The sequence below is a fragment of the Gambusia affinis genome, linkage group LG18 (genome assembly GCF_019740435.1).
Source record: "Gambusia affinis linkage group LG18, SWU_Gaff_1.0, whole genome shotgun sequence".
Classification (NCBI taxonomy): domain Eukaryota; kingdom Metazoa; phylum Chordata; class Actinopteri; order Cyprinodontiformes; family Poeciliidae; genus Gambusia; species Gambusia affinis.
Genome location: NC_057885.1, coordinates 1,748,496 through 1,769,105, shown reverse-complemented (window position 1 = coordinate 1,769,105; position 20,610 = coordinate 1,748,496). Strand labels below are relative to the sequence as shown.

The 20,610-nt window shown below is 44.7% G+C and overlaps 1 protein-coding gene across 13 annotated transcripts in view; it reads right to left on the bottom strand.

The window, feature by feature from the left end:
• Positions 1 to 20,610, bottom strand: part of ablim2 (actin binding LIM protein family, member 2) — a 109,175-nt gene that overhangs the window by 39,304 nt on the left and 49,261 nt on the right. For all 13 annotated transcript variants that reach the window (XM_044097144.1, XM_044097142.1, XM_044097147.1 and 10 more), the window contains exons 3-6: positions 16,475 to 16,658; positions 4,712 to 4,824; positions 4,434 to 4,560; positions 3,374 to 3,467 (exon numbers count right to left, since the gene is read on the bottom strand). In XM_044097144.1, the coding sequence (XP_043953079.1) occupies positions 3,374 to 3,467; positions 4,434 to 4,560; positions 4,712 to 4,824; positions 16,475 to 16,658 (518 nt within the window). The remainder of the gene's footprint in view (positions 1 to 3,373; positions 3,468 to 4,433; positions 4,561 to 4,711; positions 4,825 to 16,474; positions 16,659 to 20,610) is intronic.

Below are 20,610 nucleotides of genomic sequence, written 5' to 3'. Positions count from 1 at the left end.
AACACTTCATAATAAATCAGTGCATCATGAAAGTAAATTTATGTCATTCCTGGCAAATTTTCTTGCTCTCTGATCTCACCCTTAATTTCAACAACTCCATAGAGACAAGCTTTGCAGTGAACTCATTAAATCCGTCAGGAGTTGCTCTGCTTTGCTGCGTCATCTGAGCTGGAAAAAACTGCAGAAATCAAGAACACCAATGCTCTGTTTCTTGGATAACATACTGTTTAGTGCTTGTCCAAAACAAATGGATAGCAGATGGAGAGCGAAGGAATTCGGGGACAGATATGTGCTGAAATTAAATGAGCAAAGAGACTGTAGGTCAAGGTGGAATTGTGTCGACAGGTCTGGCACTTGAAAATCCTCAGAAGGTACAGGAGGCCATGTAAAGAGTTCATATTAGAACTAGATTAAGACTGAATGATGGATAGGGCGTAAGAAGAGAAGATGTTGACTTTGGAACACTGAGATACCAAATGGATGGAAAAGGATTGAATTTTAAACATGGAATGTATGAGTGGACAGGAAAGTGGATACTACCATTATCAAATCCTTCCTTTGTTGAAATCCAAGTCTGCACGAAGGAGAAATTGTTTCATTCAAAGTCCTGCAGGGATGATCTTTCAAGTAAAAGTAGAAATGTGAAACTAAAAGCAAATGTGGCATGATATATGGCAGTGTGGCCTGAGATAAGAGGCAGGCATATAAAGCCCCACTGAGTTCATCGCTTTCTCATCACTACTTCCTAGCACAGTGCTCTCTACACCTCTACGTATCGCCAGAGGGAAGAGACTATGTAGGTGAGGGAACAGACTCACTTAAACTGATAAACCAGAGTGGGTGTAAACTTTGTGTTGCAAATTGGTGGGGACGCATTGTGAGGACGAGTGGGTGGGGGTGGGGGAGATAGAAATAAGGCCAAAACTTAAATGTGAGTACAGTCATATTCATCAACTCAGAATTTACATCCTGATGAAGCTTATCATATAAATAATACTTTTTGAAAATAGAAACATTTTAGCAGGAATTAAGCATACTAAGAAATGTAAAGATGTTCAAACATAAGTCATTCAATTAATCTATAAAACATCTGTCACTTATATGTACAGCCTTACAAAAAAATCCCATGAAAATCACATGTGAAAGTCACATGTGGTCACATAAATATGTGTTAATAGAAACATTGTCTTAAAGTTGAATTTTATGCCTCTGGCATAACTCAACATTTATTTAAGTTATGCCAGAGGCACATAAACTTAGGTACATGTGAAAAATATGTGACCACATGTTGAATAAATCATGGATCAAAATAATTTATCACATGTGGAAAATGGGAACCATATGTGGTCAAAAGAGAATTTCATGGGTTTTTTGTAAGGGCATACACTCAGCATTCCATCTTGACAGAAAAAAACAAAAATGTAGACATTTCTGCAAATTTATTAAAAAAGAAAAACTGAAACATCACATGGTCATAAGTATTCAGACCCTTTGCTGTGATACTCATATTTAAGTTAGTGATGGAATTACTAAAAAAAATAACTTTTCAGTCATATTCTGATTTATGGAGTTAGTGTGTATTTGCTCAATGCTTGCCTACATTTGAAAAAAGTTGCAAAATTCAGCACATGTCATCCCCCCAACACAGCCCTGCCTTGGGAGATGGTCCAGATCAGAAAATGCCACTGCAAGTCACACCTGCATCTCAGCTCATCAAGATTTTCAGTGGGATTTTGTTTGGGGCTAGATGGGGCAGTTGGGATGTAGAGTGTCCATCAGTATGCATTGGATATCGCCTATTTGCCATGGCAGCTAATAGGCTATTGAAATGCACCTGGGGATGGTGGACACCATTATATGTAGTCATGTCCACAAAAGCATATACGGTTCCAATGCAGGATGAGCAGTAATCTGTCACAAAGTATAGTTATAGGCCCCATATTGTTGATCTAATTTCTTTAATATGTGGCTTAAATTAAATATGTGAAAACTGCCAATGTTTGGATATGTAAACTATGTATTCTCTCTGAACGTAGATACTGTATATAAACAACTTTCTGTCAGTTCTGTCAAGATGCAATAGAGGATTAAGTAAATTTCTCTTTTATAATGCCAATAATTACATTTATCCTCATTGCTGCTGTTAGAGAAATGGTTAACAAATTTTGACTCCTATGCTTTATATAATATTTTATCCTGTTTTATAATTTTATGATTGCTTTGAATAAGGCCACGTTCTACAAACAAATAATGCAATTAGTCCAGGGTCGTAGAAACCCAGGAGAACAACTTGAAACCAATTCTCTTTTTACATCAGCTTAATATGATATGCAGAACCGTTGCCATGGCAACCGACATACAACAGCTCCAGGAGTAGAAAGGGCAAAGATTATATTCAAAAACCACAAACACTTCCCACACAGAAAGTATGTAAACACACCAAAACAGAACATTCAGCCCGCTACAAATTTCTGTCTTTTGAATTTTCAGGTTTGCTGTTTATTTTGCAATTATTAAAAAGTAATTGCCTGAACACTTGTGGTGGATGATTTAGCTAATTTAAACACCTGCTCTACTGATAATCTGTCACAAAGTAGATGTGTGGGTCACCTTATTTTTGTGCTAAGTGAACCGAAACACACTGAAATGATGCAGCTTGGGTATGATAAGTTTGTCAAAATTAAGCTACAGCATAGTTAACCTACTCTCCACTTTAATTCAAACTTTTTACTGAACATGCAAAATGTGATTCTCTTGGATCTTGTTATCTTGCTGTTGTAACATTGACAATTAATAGCAATGTGGCGCACTGTTGGTGGGGACATGTACCAATCTTCAGATTAGCATTTAATTTTGATGCATCCAAAGCATGTTATGGAACTATAGCAAAATTAAATGAATGGCAAAATAATTATTTTACATATAGTAAATATTTTTTTAATAATTAAATAATAGATTTATGTACTCATCACTATTTTGACTTATTTTATGATCCATTTAATGACTTATTTATTTATGTCAGTCTGGCCTTTCATGGAACTAATTAAACAAATAAATTCTATATCAAGAATACTGAAATATTGATACATGCCTTTAAGCGATGTACTGAATTCAATTGCAATTAATGAATGTTTTATGTTTATGTTATAAGTTTCTTCTGAACATGTTCTTTCTTGTGTATAAATACCTTTATTTTTTTCCACTATAATATATTTAGTTATGTACTTATTAATTCACATTATATATTTATGAAATATATAGATACATATATAACGAGTCACAAATTTTTTGAATCATAAAACTTTGACACTCCATAAATAGGAGTGGGACACACGCTGCACAGAATTTCCCCCATATTAAAAAAACAGCATACCTCCAGAACCTTCCCGGTGATGTACTTCTTACAACTCTCACACTGGATGCCAAACATAGCATGGTAATCCATCTCACAGTAGGGGATCCCATCTCTGTTTGGACAACACATGAGAAATTATCTAGAGACAGCACAGAGCAACAGACATGCTTAGTATCACACAGATAATCTAGAGTCTAACATATCCAACCAGGACACTTTGATTTGACACTTTGCCAAGACATAGTGTCCTATCTTGGCATTTCAAGTATGTCACATACAGAAATAGTTCCCTACATATAATAAGACAGCATTTCAAAAAAGATGGAGATGGATGGAGATTACTTGATTTAATCAAGAATGGATCTGGCATCAAAGTAAACGGGTCGGATTCATGAAATAACCTGCACACGTACAAGCTTTAAGCATTTGGATTATTGGATTTGTATGAGTGTGTTTGTGTGTGTGGCCTTGTACTTGATACATTGTAAGGACCATTTTTCTAACACGAAATACATTGTGGGGACACACTGAACCATGTGAGGATCAAAGCCTGGTCCACAGGAAAAGTGTTGGTTTTGGGTTAGGATTAGGCTGTAGTGGTGAATGGAAGTCAAAGCAAAGTCCTGGTAAAGATGAAGGAAAATAATGTGTCTTTGTGTGGTTCCATGGCCAACACAAAACTCCTTTGTGTTTTTCATGAACACAAAGGAGCTGTTTGCCACCAGACGTCTGTGTGAACCTTTCTTGAAGACATTTTGTCAATCTGGTGAAGGAGCTAATGCATTCCTAGTCAAGCTCAGCAAATATCAGTAAGAAGGAACATATTACAGCCAATTTGACATGTTGCATTGTATTTAGTTGACAGTCTGACTTTCATGGGATATGTTTGATTTGGAGATGCCAGAAACCTTCTGAAAATCTTCCAGTTGAGCAGTGGTTTCCAAAACCTTCCAGGTTTTGGCACACAAAATAAAATGCAAGAGAGTCATGACACCAACTCTTGGTTGAGCACACAAGCATTTTACAGTTAATTAATAAGAGGGTCGCTGGACCTCTGTTAATAGCCAGAGTAACTTACTTGCTTATGTACTCAGCATTGAGCACCTTGTTGCACACTTTACACTTGAAGCAGCCCAGGTGCCAGTGCTTGTCCAGAGCAACAAGAGACTGTTCATTCTTGAACTCCCTCCCACAACCACAGCAGTCTGCACAGAGCACATGTAGATGAAGATAGAGGAAGTTAGCTTCAGTTTCATCATGGAGTAAAAGTGACATCGGACATTATGGGAAAATTCAAGTTCATGGGGATGGGGCACAGAGTTCAGGTTTGGGACAGGAACTGGAATCAGTACTAACTGTGAACAGCCTGGATGGGTGCCGGGCTGTTGGCAGGCAGAGGCTGGGTACACTTCTGGCAGATACACTCTTTTCCATTAAATGTCACCCGATCACCAGCTGGGAATGGCTGCCTGAAAACAAGCAAGACACATAAAGTCAAATGAAAGATTTCACTGGGGCTGTGCCATGTGACAAGAGTTAGGTTTGAGGTTAGGAGAACAAACCCTGGACCTTCACTGACATCTATCAGTTGTTAATGAGAGGTCTTCATGGGAATATGATGACGCATTGTATAGATGTGATCATAAAAAGGTCCACTGCCATCAACCATACAAAATGATTTGGCTAACTTCTTTAAAATCTTCTCATATTGTTTCGTTCTGGTTCTGAAAAGAAACTAGACACTTTTCATATTTTTACAGTATATTTCAATCTATGCACATGTAACCGGATCCCTTCTGCGTTGTGCTGGTTATTGGTAATTAGTCAGGCTGTTCCCAACTGATGGAGCCAAGGACACGTCCTGAACCCATGAAGCAGTACGGTCATCCCCATCACTGCAGGACAGGGAGTCAGGTAGGGAAGGCTCAGCAGGAACAGCACTAGGAGCCTCACGAAAACTTCCTGTTCCATGTGAATCAGGAATCGGGGGAACTCGAACCACACTATCAACCTGGCGGTTCACATTCCCATCCAAGGTCATCCCCACAGGTAAAAAGTTCACGTCAAGAAGGAGGTTGCGATGCACCACACGCTCGTTGCCATGACGATCTCTAACACGATAAATATGGAGAGCAGGTTTGGAGGCAACCACCGTGTACATCACAGGCTCCCATTTATCAGAAAGCTTTCGCTTTCCTCTGGCTCCCTTATTTGCCACCAGGACCTGATCTCCAACTGACAGAGGGTGACCCTTGACTCTCTTGTTGTACTGGTCACATTGATGTTTCTGCTCTGCACTGGTGTTCTTCTCAGCCATTAGCATGGCAGAACGTAAATCTTCAACCAGTGATTTGACGTAAGTGTGGTAGTCACAAATAGCATCATCATGAAGAAAAACAAGGTCAACAGGCAGCCTGGGAATCCTCCCAAACATCAGATAGAACGGTGCAAAGCCTGTGGTCTCATGAACCGTGCAGTTGTAGGCGAAAGTCAGAGACTGGACCATCTGAGGCCATTTATGCTTGAGCGTGGAGGCAGAGATCTCAACATGTTGCCCAGAGTGCGATTGAATCTCTCTGCTGTCCCATTACCCATTGGGTGGTAGGGTGAGGTGTGTGATTTACTGACACCACTCAACTCTAAAAGCTCAGCCAGCAGCTCACTCTCAAAATTTGCACCCTGATCTGAGTGAATGCGCTGGGGGAAGCCATAAACACAAAAAAAAACATCCCATAACTTTTTTGCAACTCGTTTAGCAGTTTGATCCTGACACGGGAAAGCATGTGCTAACTTTGTGAAGTGATCAGTGATCACCAGAACATCCACAGACTTGTTGTTACTGTCCTCAGCTGACCAGAAATCAATACACACCAGCTCCATCGGAGCACTGGTCCTGATGTTCTCCAGAGGGGCTCTCACAGCAGGCTCTGGGGTTTTACTGAGGACACATCTGGGACATTTTCTCACATAATCTCGCACATCTCTTTCCATGTCATGCCAAAAGAAACGATGACGAGCCAAGGAGAATGTTCGTGGCTGGCCCTGATGACCTGCACTATCATGGACACCAGTCAGAACCACAGACTTCAAAGCATCAGGGACCACAAACTGGAAGCGTTTACCTTTTGTCAGAGGGTATTTTATGACACGGTAAAGAACGCCATTCAGCAATGTTAGTTTATCCCACTGCTTCAGAATTTTTAGAGCCAGTTGATTTTCACCAAAGCGTTCCCGCCTTGATGGACGGCGTCCCCGCTCAACGTACAGGACAACTCTGGAAACAACAGGATCGTTTTTCTGGTGAGAGACCAGGTCAGTTAGACAAAGAGCTGTTGATGGACCTGTGGTGTGTGGGATTATCATGCCCAGATGATCAGCTAAAGATGCTGCATGCTGAGTCTGACCAGCATCTCCACTGCAGGCTGATGACAAAAGAGAGGTGACTTCGTCACAGGTCATGGACGTGTCAACTGTAATGGAGGAAGAGCTGTCCACTGATTGAAGCTGACAGGTCAAACGGAAAACATCCTGCACAGCATGATCAGGGACCTCACAGACATGCTCCAAAAGTTCCTGACAAGGTTCTGACAGAAGGCGATCAGCCAAAGGCTTCACAAAAGGAGCTCTGCTCAGAGCATCTGCCACCACATTCTGTCTCCCTGGAACATACCTGATTTCAAAGGTGTATGGAGCAAGCTTAGAGACCCAGCGCTGTTCACAGGCATCCAGTTTGGGCTTGGTCAGGATATATGTGAGAGGGTTATTATCCGTCCACACAGTAAACCTGTGACCCTTCAGCCAATGGCTGAACTTATCGCATACAGCCCACTTTAAGGCTAGGAACTCGAGCCTGTGTGCAGGATAGTTGGCCTGGCTGCGGCTGAGAGTCTTGCTGGCAAAAGCAACAGGTCTAGCAATCTCTCCATCAGCTGGGACCTGCGACAAAACAGCACCGAGCCCATCCAATGAAGCATCGGTTGAGAGAATAAATGGCTTCTCAAAATCAGGATGCGCCAGCACCACACAGTTGAGAAGTGCAGTTTTAAGGTCTCCAAACGCTTTCTCACAAGCTGGAGTCCAGTCCTGGGGAGTCAGAACACGAAAGGTTCCAGCTTTCCCGTGTCCTTTGCTCTTTACTTTACGTTTCTGACCTGCAGTGAGGGCATAAAGAGGCTTTGCGATGCGGGAACAAGCTGGAATAAAGTGCTGATAGAATAGCACCATGCCCAAGAATGACCTCACCTTCTTCTGGCACGGAGTACAGCCATCCTCCTTCATGAGGTCTTTTCTTTCAAACCCTGAGATGACCCTTACCTTCTCCTGATCAACAGAAACACCACCAGCTTCCACAACATGGCCCAAGAACCTCACAGACCTCCTGAAAAAGTGACACTTTTTCTGGGCCAGCTTCAAGTTGTTTGCTCTCAGGCGACAGAAAACAACCTCCAGCCTCTTTAACGACTCCTCCTCAGACGGTGCAAATACCAACAGGTCGTCTAGATAGCAGAGGAGGCTGGAAAAGTTCAAGTCACCAAAAACGTTAAGCATCATCCTCATGAAGGAAGCTGGGCTGTTGCATAAACCTTGTGGGAGACGGTTGTACTTATAAAGTCCAAGCGGCGTGGTAAAAGCAGTGTAATGTTTGTCGGACTCATGGAGAGGGATGTTGTAGAAACCAGAGGTCAAGTCCATGGTGCTGAACAGCGCATTCCCACCAAGAGCAGCAAGGCAGTCAGACTGATGGGGCAATGGATGGGCATCCTTAACGGTCTTAGCATTAAGCCAGCGGAAGTCAGTGCATATCCTCATGTCCCCAGACTTTTTCCACACCATAACAAGCGGGGAGGCATATTCACTAATAGACTTCCTTATGATACCCTTCATCTCCATCTCAGACAAGACCTCCCTCAACTGCTGATAATGTGCTGGTGGTATGCGTCGATAAGGCAAGCGAAATGGCTGGTCATCAGTCAAGTGAATGCGATGAACAAAATCCCTAGCCTCACCACAATCCAGTTTTCCCCTGGAGAACACATCCTGGTAAGAAATCACGAGTTCAGCCAGCCTTCTTTTAGACTCATCTGACACCTCACAGCTCTCTATGTCAATGTCATGCAGACCACAGTCTCTCAGCATCTGCACTGGATCAGCACTGTGATGTGATGAACCTGTTGAAACAGCTGAATGGTTGCAGTACAGTTCCGATCTCCCCTGACTAAACGCAAAGTCCTCCACAGCAACACATGGAAAGACATCAGCGATTTTAGCATTGCGGCGCAGTATCAGAGGTTTTTCTGTTGGGTTGAGGACCTTCATAGGGACCCAACGATCCCCCCACATGGGTGTGACTACACGACCCACCAAAATGTTTTTTGGAGTGGAACGAGCAGATGACGGCTCGACAACCACAGTGCCTCCCAATGACAGTGGTGCAGTGGATGGGAGCTTACCCCAAACCACATACTCCTGACGAGGAAGGAGGGTAACAGCCTGTCTGAGCCTAACTGTTCCAATCTTGTCAGGTGAAGTAGAGTTTGACCACCGAGAAACACAACTCAGAAGCTGCAAAAACTCCTCACACTCTGGGTTTGCAGTGTTAGATGTAATGAGTTCCCAGTACCTCGAATCAGTTTTCATTCTTTGAATAAGGGGCCGGAGCACATTGCTACCAATGATGAATTCATCATGTTGGCCAGGTATCAAAAATGTCGGTACTGTAAATCTGAAGCCATAGATCTCAATGTTCAACTCATAGATGTATCGAGGCTGCGTGAGAAGGCCACCACACCCAACGAGCACCACATTCTCTGGGACCGCAAGAGGGATCAAATCAACACCCGCCGCTCTTAGTTTGCTCTCTGCCTCCACGCTCAATGTGCACGACATACTCCCAGAGTCCAACATACCCCTCAGTGTAGTCCGGTCACTAACTGAAACTGAGGCATAAAACAAATCACTAGCCCTCTGAACTCTCTGTGACCCCAAGAAAATCACTGCTCTGTTCTCAGGTGAAGTATTGCAACACTCAGTATAAACAGAGCGTGCATCCAGTGTAGTCGTGAGGGTATTATCCACTCTGCCCATGCTTCCCCTCTCATCACACGGGCTCTCTAGTTTAAATTAGGATACTGGGAGGACAGCTGCGGTGTGTGATGAGCAGGCTGAGGACAATCCCTTTTAATGTGTCCTGAGCCGAAGCAGTTGAGACACAGTCTGAACAATCTGCAGTGTGAGTGTGTGGTATGCTCCTCTGAGCAACAAACCCTGCATGGTGCATGCTGAGGACGTTTAGAACCACGTGTGTAACTCCTCACATGTTGACCACTTTGTTTTGTAGCAAGAGAAGCTGCACACAGAGACAGAACTTTATCGAACATCTCTGTCATCTGAGAAGGCGGTTCAACTCCTGAACTGGAGGAAAAAGGTGGCTGGGGTGGACCTGTATTCTGAAAGGATGTAGATTGTGGAGCAACATGCTGCTGTGGCTGCTGATTCAAGGGCCCTGAAGCTGAGAAATGATCACATGCTAAAGCAGCTTGGGGAAAACGGACAGCAAATGGCGTAGCATCAGCTGACAACGCAGCACTAGGCGTTTGAGCACCAAGCTGAGGAAGACAGGAGAGAACAGGGACCCGCAGACAACCAAGAGTCCTCTTTATAGTGACCATCGGCTTCCTAAGACTTGCAACACGGTTATCAAGGCGGCTCTGGACCTCAGCAGTAGTCCACTCCTCCACAGGTTTCAGCTGGAAGGAAAGAGCTAGACCAGGATCAGGACAATGGTTGATGAACATTGTAACAACTTCAGCTCCTGGATCCTCCACCTGCTTCCCCCTCCTACGCAAACACTCATCAGCTGCTTCAATAGACTTGTTCAGTCGAATCCAGTAGTCCATGGCTGTCTCTCCATCAGCTGGCAGGATGTTATAGAAGTCTCTCATTGGCAAACTGGAGAAGATCAGCTCACCAAAGTTGCGTTTCAAAATATCGAAAACAGTAGAAACCAACTTGTCACTACATGACTGAGGCTGGCAACGAAGCGACACCTGAACCACATCTCTGGCTTTCCCAATAAGTCTGGATGTGATGATCTCACACATTTCTACAGGGTCCACACATCTCATCCTTGACAGATAGCATCTCATCAAACCCTCCCATTCCTGGATGGAGAAGGTGTCAGTGTGGTCACCTTTAAAATATGGAGGTGCTCTAATATCAGACTGAACAACAAACCTCATTTGTGACTGATCGGTCAGGTCGCTTGGTTGGCTGTCAGCAACCTGAGACTGTGACTGACTTTGTGGGTTTAGTCCATTGAGATTCGTCGTAATGGCGTCCCCAATCTGCTTAGCCAGATCAGCAATCACCCCACTGAGAGCCTCAGTAGAAACAAGTTGGGTAGGGTCAGACCTTGCTTTGCCAATGGGTGTAGAAGCAGCAGCAGGGACAGGTGGGGGGTTCATCCCAAGCTGATCAACAGAAAATTCATATGGACTAAAAGGCATAGGTCTACCCCTTCCAAATGACATGTAATGTTGGCCCCTCCCCAAACTAAAAGTGACCTTCCGGTCCACTTCATCACCTTTAAAAGGTACCTCAGTGTCAGACATTTCATCAAACAATAACAGACAAAAGCTATGGAAAATAACAGTGGATCAAAAAGAAGCAATGTCAAAAATAAAGTGCAGATACCCAACAGTGTAAAAACAAATCAGTCACACAAGAACTCATATGCAACAGTCAGCAAAAGAAACAAAAAGAACAACCAGCCTTATCTACAGGTAAAGGGTAATAAACAGACTGGTTTCATGTCTTTACATTTTTTTTTTATTATTATTATTAATATTATTATTTGTTGATCATGTACCGTTTTAAGATTGTTTTTATTGTCCCAAAACACACAAAAAAAACTTTTCCAATTATTCTTCACTTATTTCCCCTCTTCCCTTGAATAAAACGAGGTGCACAAAAAAAGAAGACCAACAGAAACAGTTACTTCGTTGCTAGGATACAGCGCGCCAACGCCTGCCAGTCAAAGCGCAGGGCAAAGGCGGGGCAAGACGTCAAAGGCGGGAAAGGCACAACGTAGCAGCAGCTTCAGCAGTGGAGAGTCGACGTTACAGCGGGTCAGACGGCACCAAGTGTAACCGGATCCCTTCTGCGTTGCGCTGGTTATTGGTAATTAGTCAGGCCGTGACTCGGTTTGGCTTTCTTCGATTTATTCTGACAAGTATTAAAAAGAAAAGCAATCGTTTAACAAGCTGCCCGCTCCAAGTCCTCTCCCGCAGGACAACATGACAAAAGGGGAGGGCCTAAGGGACGCAAGCATTTTAAAGACAAAACCATAAAAGAAGTAATAAAAAGGAGGGGCTACCGTTCTTAAAGTAACACTTTCAAAACAATGACAGCTTTTCGGTCAGGTAGAGAACAATGATAGAGAATACAAACAACCAAAAAAAGAAGACATTTTGTGTAATTATAACAACCAGGTTACACACACATCCACCTATCCTCCAGCCATGGTGTACCAGAATCCTCACGAGCGTCATGGGATTGGTGGACGACTCTTTGTCTCTTTCAGTTTCAGTGAATGGGAAGATGTGAAAGGTACTGATTGATAATTTGAGAGTAGACGCTCCTTCCCAAACCTGTAAGGATTTAACAGCTATAATAGCTGAAAGGCGGAAGGCATGTCTGAAAGAGTCGCCTAGGTTTGAATGACTTAACGGAGACACAATCAGTGTCACGTTCCGTGTTTTTGTGTGTTTATTTCGAGTTTTCTGTGTTTCTACGTCTCCGTGTTGTCCTGTCCCCCTTCGATAATTTCCCAGGTGTGTCTCATCCCCTGATCACCTCATGTGTATTTAGTGTCACCTGTGTCTGTCTGTTCTTGTCGGGTCCTCGTTGATTGTAGCGTCATCTCCATCTGCCTGTTTTGTTTGCCACGCATTTTATTCTGTTGCTACCGGTGTGAGCCCTGGCTTCCACTCAGCCGTGCCGCCAGAATTTTTGTGGACTTATTTGAAGCTGGAATTACTATTAAAATTGCCTTCCCTCCACTTACCTGGGTCTACGGCGTCTACCTCACCTCACACCACACATTTCATGACAATCAGATTTGAGGTGGTAACTTTTATTCAACTCTTTCCTTAGTCTGGGAAGGTTATAATATTACCAGCATCTAAAGTGGAACAGCTAACATTGTACTCTATCATCATTCACCAGAAAAAAAGAATGTCTCTTCAGAGACAAAACGCATCATGCAGCTGGAGACACATTCCAAGTGCAATGAAAATAATTTGATCTTCCTGATAGCAGCTGGTTATGAATTTTCTTTCCACAAATTTACTGCAAGAGAGCACAGATAGGATGATGATCACTTGGTAAAGCAAGGCTCCAACTGGCTGCTGTGTGCTGCTTTCCTGAGCTCAAAAATGTGACACTAGTGCTGCAGTCACGCCGTCAGATGACGAGAAATAACTGCAGGCGGGTTGAGGAAGACTGATTATGGGGTGATCACTTAGAAGCAGAATTGTTGAGATTTTGGGATTAACTCCCTTACATAAAGTGTACAATCAATATTGTTCATACATTATTGCATGCATGAACATTCCATATTGTTCCTTATTGAATTCTCAAGGTTTTTTCATGGGATTTTGTGCAAAATACAAATACAAAGTCAAAAACAATCTGAAAGATATGGTGTCCTGTGTGGAGTAAACACTTGTATTAAGCATCCTTCACCCAGATAGGCCCAGCAAAGAGACCCATAGTCCCTTTGGAGGAGTTGCAGAGGTCCACCCTTCTGGTGGAAGAATCTGTCCACAGGTCAACTCAATACACCCTATAAATTTGCTGTTTATGGAAGAGATGGAAGAAGAAAGCTAAAAGAGATCCTTATAGCATGTAGGGAATGCAACTAACATGTGGTTGAAGATGTTCTGCTTCCAGGATAAAAATAACTGACATTAATGGCCTAAAAAAAACACTACAGAAGCCGAGACTGAGATGGAGATTCACCTTCCAGCATTAAAACCACCGTAAACATCCCACCAGAGCCACAATGGGATGGTTTAGACGCCTGCCCTCCAAGACCTCCAACTCTTGTCCTAAAGGGCCAGTGTCCAGCAACTATTACATGTCTCTGTGTCAGTACACTTGGCTCCAATATTAGATCATTAGCAGAGCTATGTAGAGCTGGAATGCAAGCTAGTGAGGCAGTTTCACCATTAAATTCAAGTAGGACAGGGGACACATCTAAACGTTGCAGGACTCTGGTCCTCAAGGACTGCAGCTTGAGACCGCTAGTTTAGCTCAAAGCAGATTCATGCCTAAAGACTCTACCACACTTCATCCAAAGTGTTGAAATTGGCTCCAAGTTATGTAGTCCATCCATCCATCCATCTTCTTCCGCTTATCCGGGGTCGGGTCGCAGGGGTAGCAGCTTCAGAAGGGAGGCCCAGACTTCCCTCTTCCCAGCCACTTCTTCCAGCTCCTCTGGAGGAATCCCCAGGCGTTCCCAGGCCAGATGAGAGGGGTCTTCCCCGGGGCCTCCTCCTGGTGGGACGTGCCCAGAACACCTCACCAGGGAGGCGTCCAGGAGGCGTCCTGAACAGATGCCCGAGCCACCTCAACTGGCCCCTCTCGATGTGAAGGAGCAGCGGCTCTACTCTGAGACCCTCCCGGATGACTGAGCTTCTCTCTCTAAGGGAGAGCCCAGACACCCTACGGAGAAAACCCATTTTGGCCGCTTGTATCCACGATCTCGTTCTTTCGGTCATGACCCAAAGCTCATGACGATAGATGAGTTATGTAGTCACATGGAGCAAATTGCATCATTTTGTTTTCAAGGAGGCATCCTTTCCTTTCGGCAACTAGAGTATTCTCTAGTATTCTAGTATTTTCTGAACTTTCTAAGTGTGCTCTAAATTTGTAAAAGTAATGAGTACTCCAGTTTCTAAGTAATAATAAAAGCTAAATGTTCCTGTTCTGGATTCTAAGTTTGTTCTAAATCCTTTTCTGGGTTGCAATAATAGGAGTCTCTGCATCTAAATAGTGAGTACATTTTCTAAAATATAAGCTAAAGAGTGACTACTTAAGAGTGAAGACAACTCTTAGGCATACATCTCTCTTTATATCCAGAGAGATGAGAACATCTCTCTGGATATAAAGTCACAGTCATTTGTGCCAATGACTGTAACGTATTGGCACAAATTTGGCATTTTCCAAGTCCTGCACAGACAAAGGTTGTTATTTTTCACTGACTTTCTCAGTCTTGTCATGTCTTCAGGTTCTGCTTTAGTGATTCTCTCTATGTAAGGGCAGCAATTATTTTACTTTCTTTTTTCGTCTAAACAAGGCAGTGGAGCAGGTCTTTCATGCATAGCATCCACGCAACAGCTCTTTTCAGTTTGTGTCAAAGTAGTATACCACCAGTTTTCTCATTGGTGTAACTTCAGTCATGGTCAAGAGACTGATTAGTGATGTCTTTTTGATCTCACCGTCCTCGTTCATGATGCTTGGTGGATCAGGCTTTGTAGGCCACTCAGGCTCCTCTTCATAAAGGAAATGTGGACCACAAATCCAGTTGTGGTTCTGGATGAGAGTGGTAAATTTTAAAACCTTTTTGATGTAAGCCATGGCCATTTTTAAATTATCACCATATTGCTTATGAAGTAGTTGTTTGGCTTCTCTGTAGCCTATCTCTGGGGTCATGTGTTCATGCTTCCCTCCAGATCTTGAGGCTCTCCACATGTATATTGCTGCCGTCAGTGTTTTTTCTAATATAAGTCTCAACAGGAAGTAAGTTTTTCAAAATAAAACTAAGTTTCACAGTAAAACTGGCCTGAACAAATATTAACCTTCTTTACTAGATATGACAAAATAAAAAAAACAAAGCATTGTACAAATAATTTAAATATTTCTTATGCATAGCTCTAAAATACTTTTGGAGACTGTTGATCAGATGCAATGAGGTATTACTTACATATGTACAATTATTAAATGAATAACTGCATTCATATACACTGTGACACAGACTGTCAAATGGCTCGAATATCCTAGATGGAAATTACATTGTTGTCTACAGAGGAGGGTGTCTCAAAAAAGAGGTGGCGCTCTCTCCATGACTGTTCCATTAAGGCAAAATAGAGGATGAAGGGATGGAAGTGTGTCCCCCAGGGGGTCTGCACTGTGTGTGAGGTGTGTATGAACACGAACGCCCCTCAACAGCATGACTACAAATTGACTGTTTGGTTTAGAATGGCCTAGCTAAAGTGTAGAAACAGGCAAGACTTGAAAACTGATTTCAGAGACACTTACTCAAATTTGACTCAGCTTGAGTTATAGTGTAGAGAAAAATGAGAAACATTTTAGGCTTTATGTTCAAAATTATAGTAAGCTCGAAAACAGCTGTATTTGCAGCAACAGGTGGCTATGCAAGGTTTCGAGTTAATGGAGCTATATAAATGCACACCAGACAATTCTAAATAATTTCTTTGTCAAAAGATATGAAAGCCATGTAATTTTCCTTCTACTTTAGAGATATGTGCCACTTTGTGCTGGCCTGTCACATTTCCAACAAAATACAGGGAAGTTGACAAGAAGTACTGGAACATGACAAAATGGGAGAAGATTAAGGCATAGAAATATTTTTGCAATCACCGCATCTTAAATTCTCTGAAATGGAATCTGTGAAAAAATAAGATTGCCTCAAAACATTGTGAATTATAAAGCCAAGGAAACTCAACAATGAGAATAAACAACTGAATTATTGATGATTAGTAGTCTTCCCATCAGCACAGACATAAAGCAGTGCTTCCATTCTTACTATGACTTCTATTCATGTTCCTCACAATAAGCACAAGTGTTTTCCCTCCACAAAAGGGATACTTGTTTAAAAATAAATGCACTGAGGTTATATGATCACATTACAAACCTTGAATGCCACATTGGAACATTCACATCAGGTTCAGCAGAGGGTAAGTACAACATGAAAACCATGCCCTGAATGGTTCAGGAAGCTGTAGGCTTGAGATTAGAAGTGTGGTCTTGCTCCAATTTTTTTTCACTTTAGAATTTCTTTAATTGAAATTCTACTTCATAACCTTTTTCTCTTACTTGCATGAGGCGCAGACAAAGCAACGGGGATGGTAGGTCTTCCCCAGAGCTGACACCACCTCCCCCTCAATGAAGTCCTGGCAGCTGAAGCAGCGAGTCCCGTACAGCCTCTGGTAGTCCAGAGTACAGATGTATTCACCTTGGCGCACAAAGAAGCCTCCTTGGGCAAGTTCACAACCACATACTGGGGAACAAAAGCACAGGAGAAAGAGAAAAATGTGAGGAAGAATTACTGGTATTTGGAACTAATAACACCTAAATTGGAATAATTTTTATTCCATTTCACTAATAAACTGTGGGTGGACTAAAAATTGGATTTTGTTATCTTTCTTGTGTTTTTATCCTCCATACTTTATTAGAAGACAAATGGTTTTAGTTTCTTGGTTTTGAGATTACTAATTAGATGAATTCTTAACACACAGCCAATTTTTAACTGTATATATAATTCTAGTTTAACTGAACAGTTTAGAACTACTTTGTGTTATTCATAACCCAAATCAAGTACACTGATGTTTGTAGTTTGTAAAAAGGCTAAATTATATATATATACTTATATATATATATATATATAAATATGTAACAAGATCCTTTCTACGTTGTGCTGATTTTAAATGATCAGGCCGCAACATGGTTTGTCTTTTAAAAGATAATTTCTCAATTTATTCTGAAGAGAACTGACAAGAACAAACACAAAACAACCGTGTTATAAGCTGCCCGATCCAAGTCCTACACAAAACAGAAGTATGTAACAAAAATTAACTTAATAGATCTCTAAATAAATATGTATTTAGATAGAAAATAAATAGTACACACCTCTCCCGCAGGACATGACAAAAGGGGACGGCCTACAGGATGCAAACGTTTTAAAGACGTTTGCATCCTCTCCTTGGGCTGCCACCTTATCGTGGTGGAGGGGTTTGAGTGCCCCAATGATCCTGGGAGCTCTGCTGTCTGGGGCTTCATGCCCCTGGTAGGGTCACCCGAGGCAGACAGGTCGTAGGAGAAGGGCCAGACAAAGTGCAGCCCGAAGACCCCTATGATGGATAAAAACTTTGAACTCAGCGTTCCCTCGCCCGGACGCGGGTCACTGGGGCCCCACTCTGGAGCCAGGCCTGGAGGGGAGGCACGACGACGAGCGTCTGGTAGCCGGGCTTTTACCCATGGAGCCCAGCCGGGCTCAGCCCGAAGAGGAAACATAGGCCCCCCCTCCCATGGGCCCACCACATGTGAGACAAAGGGGTTGGGTGCAATGTGTGATGGGTGACGGCTGAGGGAGGGGACCCTGACGGTCCGATCCTCGGTTGCAGAAGCTAGCTCTTGGGACATGGAATGTCACCTCTCAGGTGGGGAAGGAGCCAGAGCTAGTGTGTGAGGTCAAGAGGTTCCGGCTAGAAATAGTCGGTCTCACCCCGACGCATGGCTTTGGTTCTGGAACCAGTCTCCTTGAGAGGGGCTGGACATATATCCACTCTGGAGTTGCCCAAGGTGAGAGGCGTTGGGCAGTAGTGGGCATACTTGTTGCTCCCCATCTCTGTGCCTGTACGTTGGGGTTTACCCCGGTGAACAAGAGGGTAGCCTCCCTCCGCCTACGGGTGGGGGGACGGGTCCTGACTGTCGATTGTGCTTACGGGCCGAACAACAGCTCAGATTACCCACCCTTTTTGGAGTCCCTAGAGGGCGTACTGGAGAGTGCTCCTCCTGGGGACTCCCTTGTTCTGCTGGGGGACTTCAATTTTCACGTGGGCAATGACAGTGAGGCCTGGAGGGGCGTGGTTGGGAGGAACGGCCCCCCCGATCTGAACTCGAGTGGTGTTATGTTGTTGGACTTATGTGCTCGTCATGGATTGTCCATAACGAACACCATGTTCAAGCACAAGGGTGTCCATATGTGCACTTGGCACCAGGACACCCTCGGCGGCAGTTCGATGATTAACTTTGTCTTTGAAGACCTCCTCAATCCCACCCACATGCCTTCCTTTGAGGAAGTGGAGCCTGGGGACTCTGGGTTGGGCTCTCCAATCTTCGGGGACTAGGTCACCGAGGTGAATCAAAAGCTGTGTTGGCTGACACGACTCTGCAATATTGCATGGATATCGGGGGCAGTTCCCCTGATCGACTTTGTCATCATTTCATCGGATCTGCGGCCGTATGTCTTGGACACTCGGGTGAAGAGAGGTGCGTAGCTGTCCACTGACCACTACCTGGTGGTGAGTTGGCTCCGCTGGTGGGGGAGGATGCCGGTCAGACCTGGCAGGCCCAAACGTGTGTGAGGGTCTGCTGGGAACGTCTGGCGGAATCCCCTGTGAGACAGAGCTTTAACTCCCATCTCCAGCAGAACTTCGAACATGTCCCGGGGGAGGTGAGGGACATGGAGTCTGAGTGGACCGTGTTCCGTGCCTCCATTGTCGAGGTGGCTCATCTGAGCTGTGGCCGCAAGGTTGTCGGTGCCTGTCGTGGCGGCAACCCTCGAACCTGTTGGTGGACACCTTCAGTGAGGGAAGCCGTCAGGCTGAAGGAGTCCTATCGGGCCTTTTTGGCCTGTGGGACTCTGGAAGCAGCCGATGGGTACCGGCGGGCGAAGTGGCATGCGGCTCAGGTGGTTGCTGAGGCAAAAACTCGGGCGTGGGAGGAGTTTAGAGAGGCCATGGAGAAAGACTTCCGTACGGCTTCGAGGCGATTCTGGTCCACCATCCGGCGTCTCACGGGGGGGAAGCAGTACAGCACCAACACTGTTTACAGTAGGGATGGTGTGCTGCTGACCTCAACTCGGGATGTTGTGGGCCGGTGGGCAGAATACTTCGAAGAACTCCTCAATCCCACCAACATGCCTTGTATTGTGGAAACTAAGCCTGAGGACTTTAGGTTGGGCTCTCCAATCTCTGGGGTCGAGGTCGCCGAGGTGGTCAAAAAGCTCCTCGGTGGAAGGGCCCTGGGGGTGGATGAGATCCGCCTGGAGTTCCTTAAGGCTCTGGATGTTGTAGGGTTGTGTTGGCTAGCGTGACTCTTCAATATCGCATGGACATCGGGGGAAGTTCCCCTGGATTGGCAGACTGGGGTGGTGGTCCCCCTGTTCAAAAAGGGTGTGCTCCAATTACAGGGGGGTTACACTCTTAAGCCTCCCTGGCACTGTCTATTCGGGGGTTCTGGAGTGGAGGGTCTGTCGGATTGTCGAACTTCGGATTCAGGAAGAGCAGTGTGGTTTTCGTCCTGGTCGTGCAACACAGGACCAGCTCTACACCCTCAACAGGGTCCTGGAGGGTTCTGGGAGTTCGCCCAACCAGTCTACATGTGTTTTGTGGACTTGGAGAAGGCGTTCGACCATGTCCCTCAGGGAGCCCTGTGGAGCGTTATCCGGGAGTGTGGAGTACTGGGCTCCTTGATACGGGCTGTCAGGTCCCTGTATGACCGGTGTCAGAGTCTGGTCCGCATTGCTGGCAGTAAGTCGGGCTCATTTCTGGTGAGAGTTGGACTCCGCCAGGGCTGCCCTTTGTCACCAATTCTGTTCATTACGTTTATGGACAGAATTTCTAGGTGCAGCCAAGGTGTTGAGGGGATCCGTTTTGGTGGCCTTAGGATTGCATCTCTGCTTTTTGCGGATGATGTGGTCCTTTTGGCTTCAACAGGACGTGATCTGCAGCTCTCGCTGGAGCGGTTCGCAACCAAGTGTGAAGCGGCTGGGACGGGGATCAGTACCTACAAATCCGAGGCCATGGTCTTGAGCCGGAAAAGGGTTGAGTGCCTTCTCTGGGTCAGGGGGGGGTGTCCTGCCCCAAGTGGAGGAGTTCAAGTATCTCAGGATCTTGGGTCATGACCGAAAGAACGAGATCGCAGATACAAGCGGCTGAAATGGGTTTTCTCCGTAGGGTGGCTGGGCTCTCCCTTAGAGATGGGATGAGAAGCTCAGTCATCCGGTAGGGACTCAGAGTAGAGCCGCTGCTCCTTCACGTCGAGAGGGGCCAGTTGAGGTGGTTCGGGCATCTGGTTAGGATGCCTCCTGGATGCCTCCCTGGTGAGGGGTTCTGGGCACGTCCCACCGGGAGGAGGCCCCGGGGAAGACCCAGGACACGCTGGAGGGACTATGTCTCTCGGCTGGCCTGGGAACGCCTTAGGATTCCTCTGGAGGAGCTGGAAGAAGT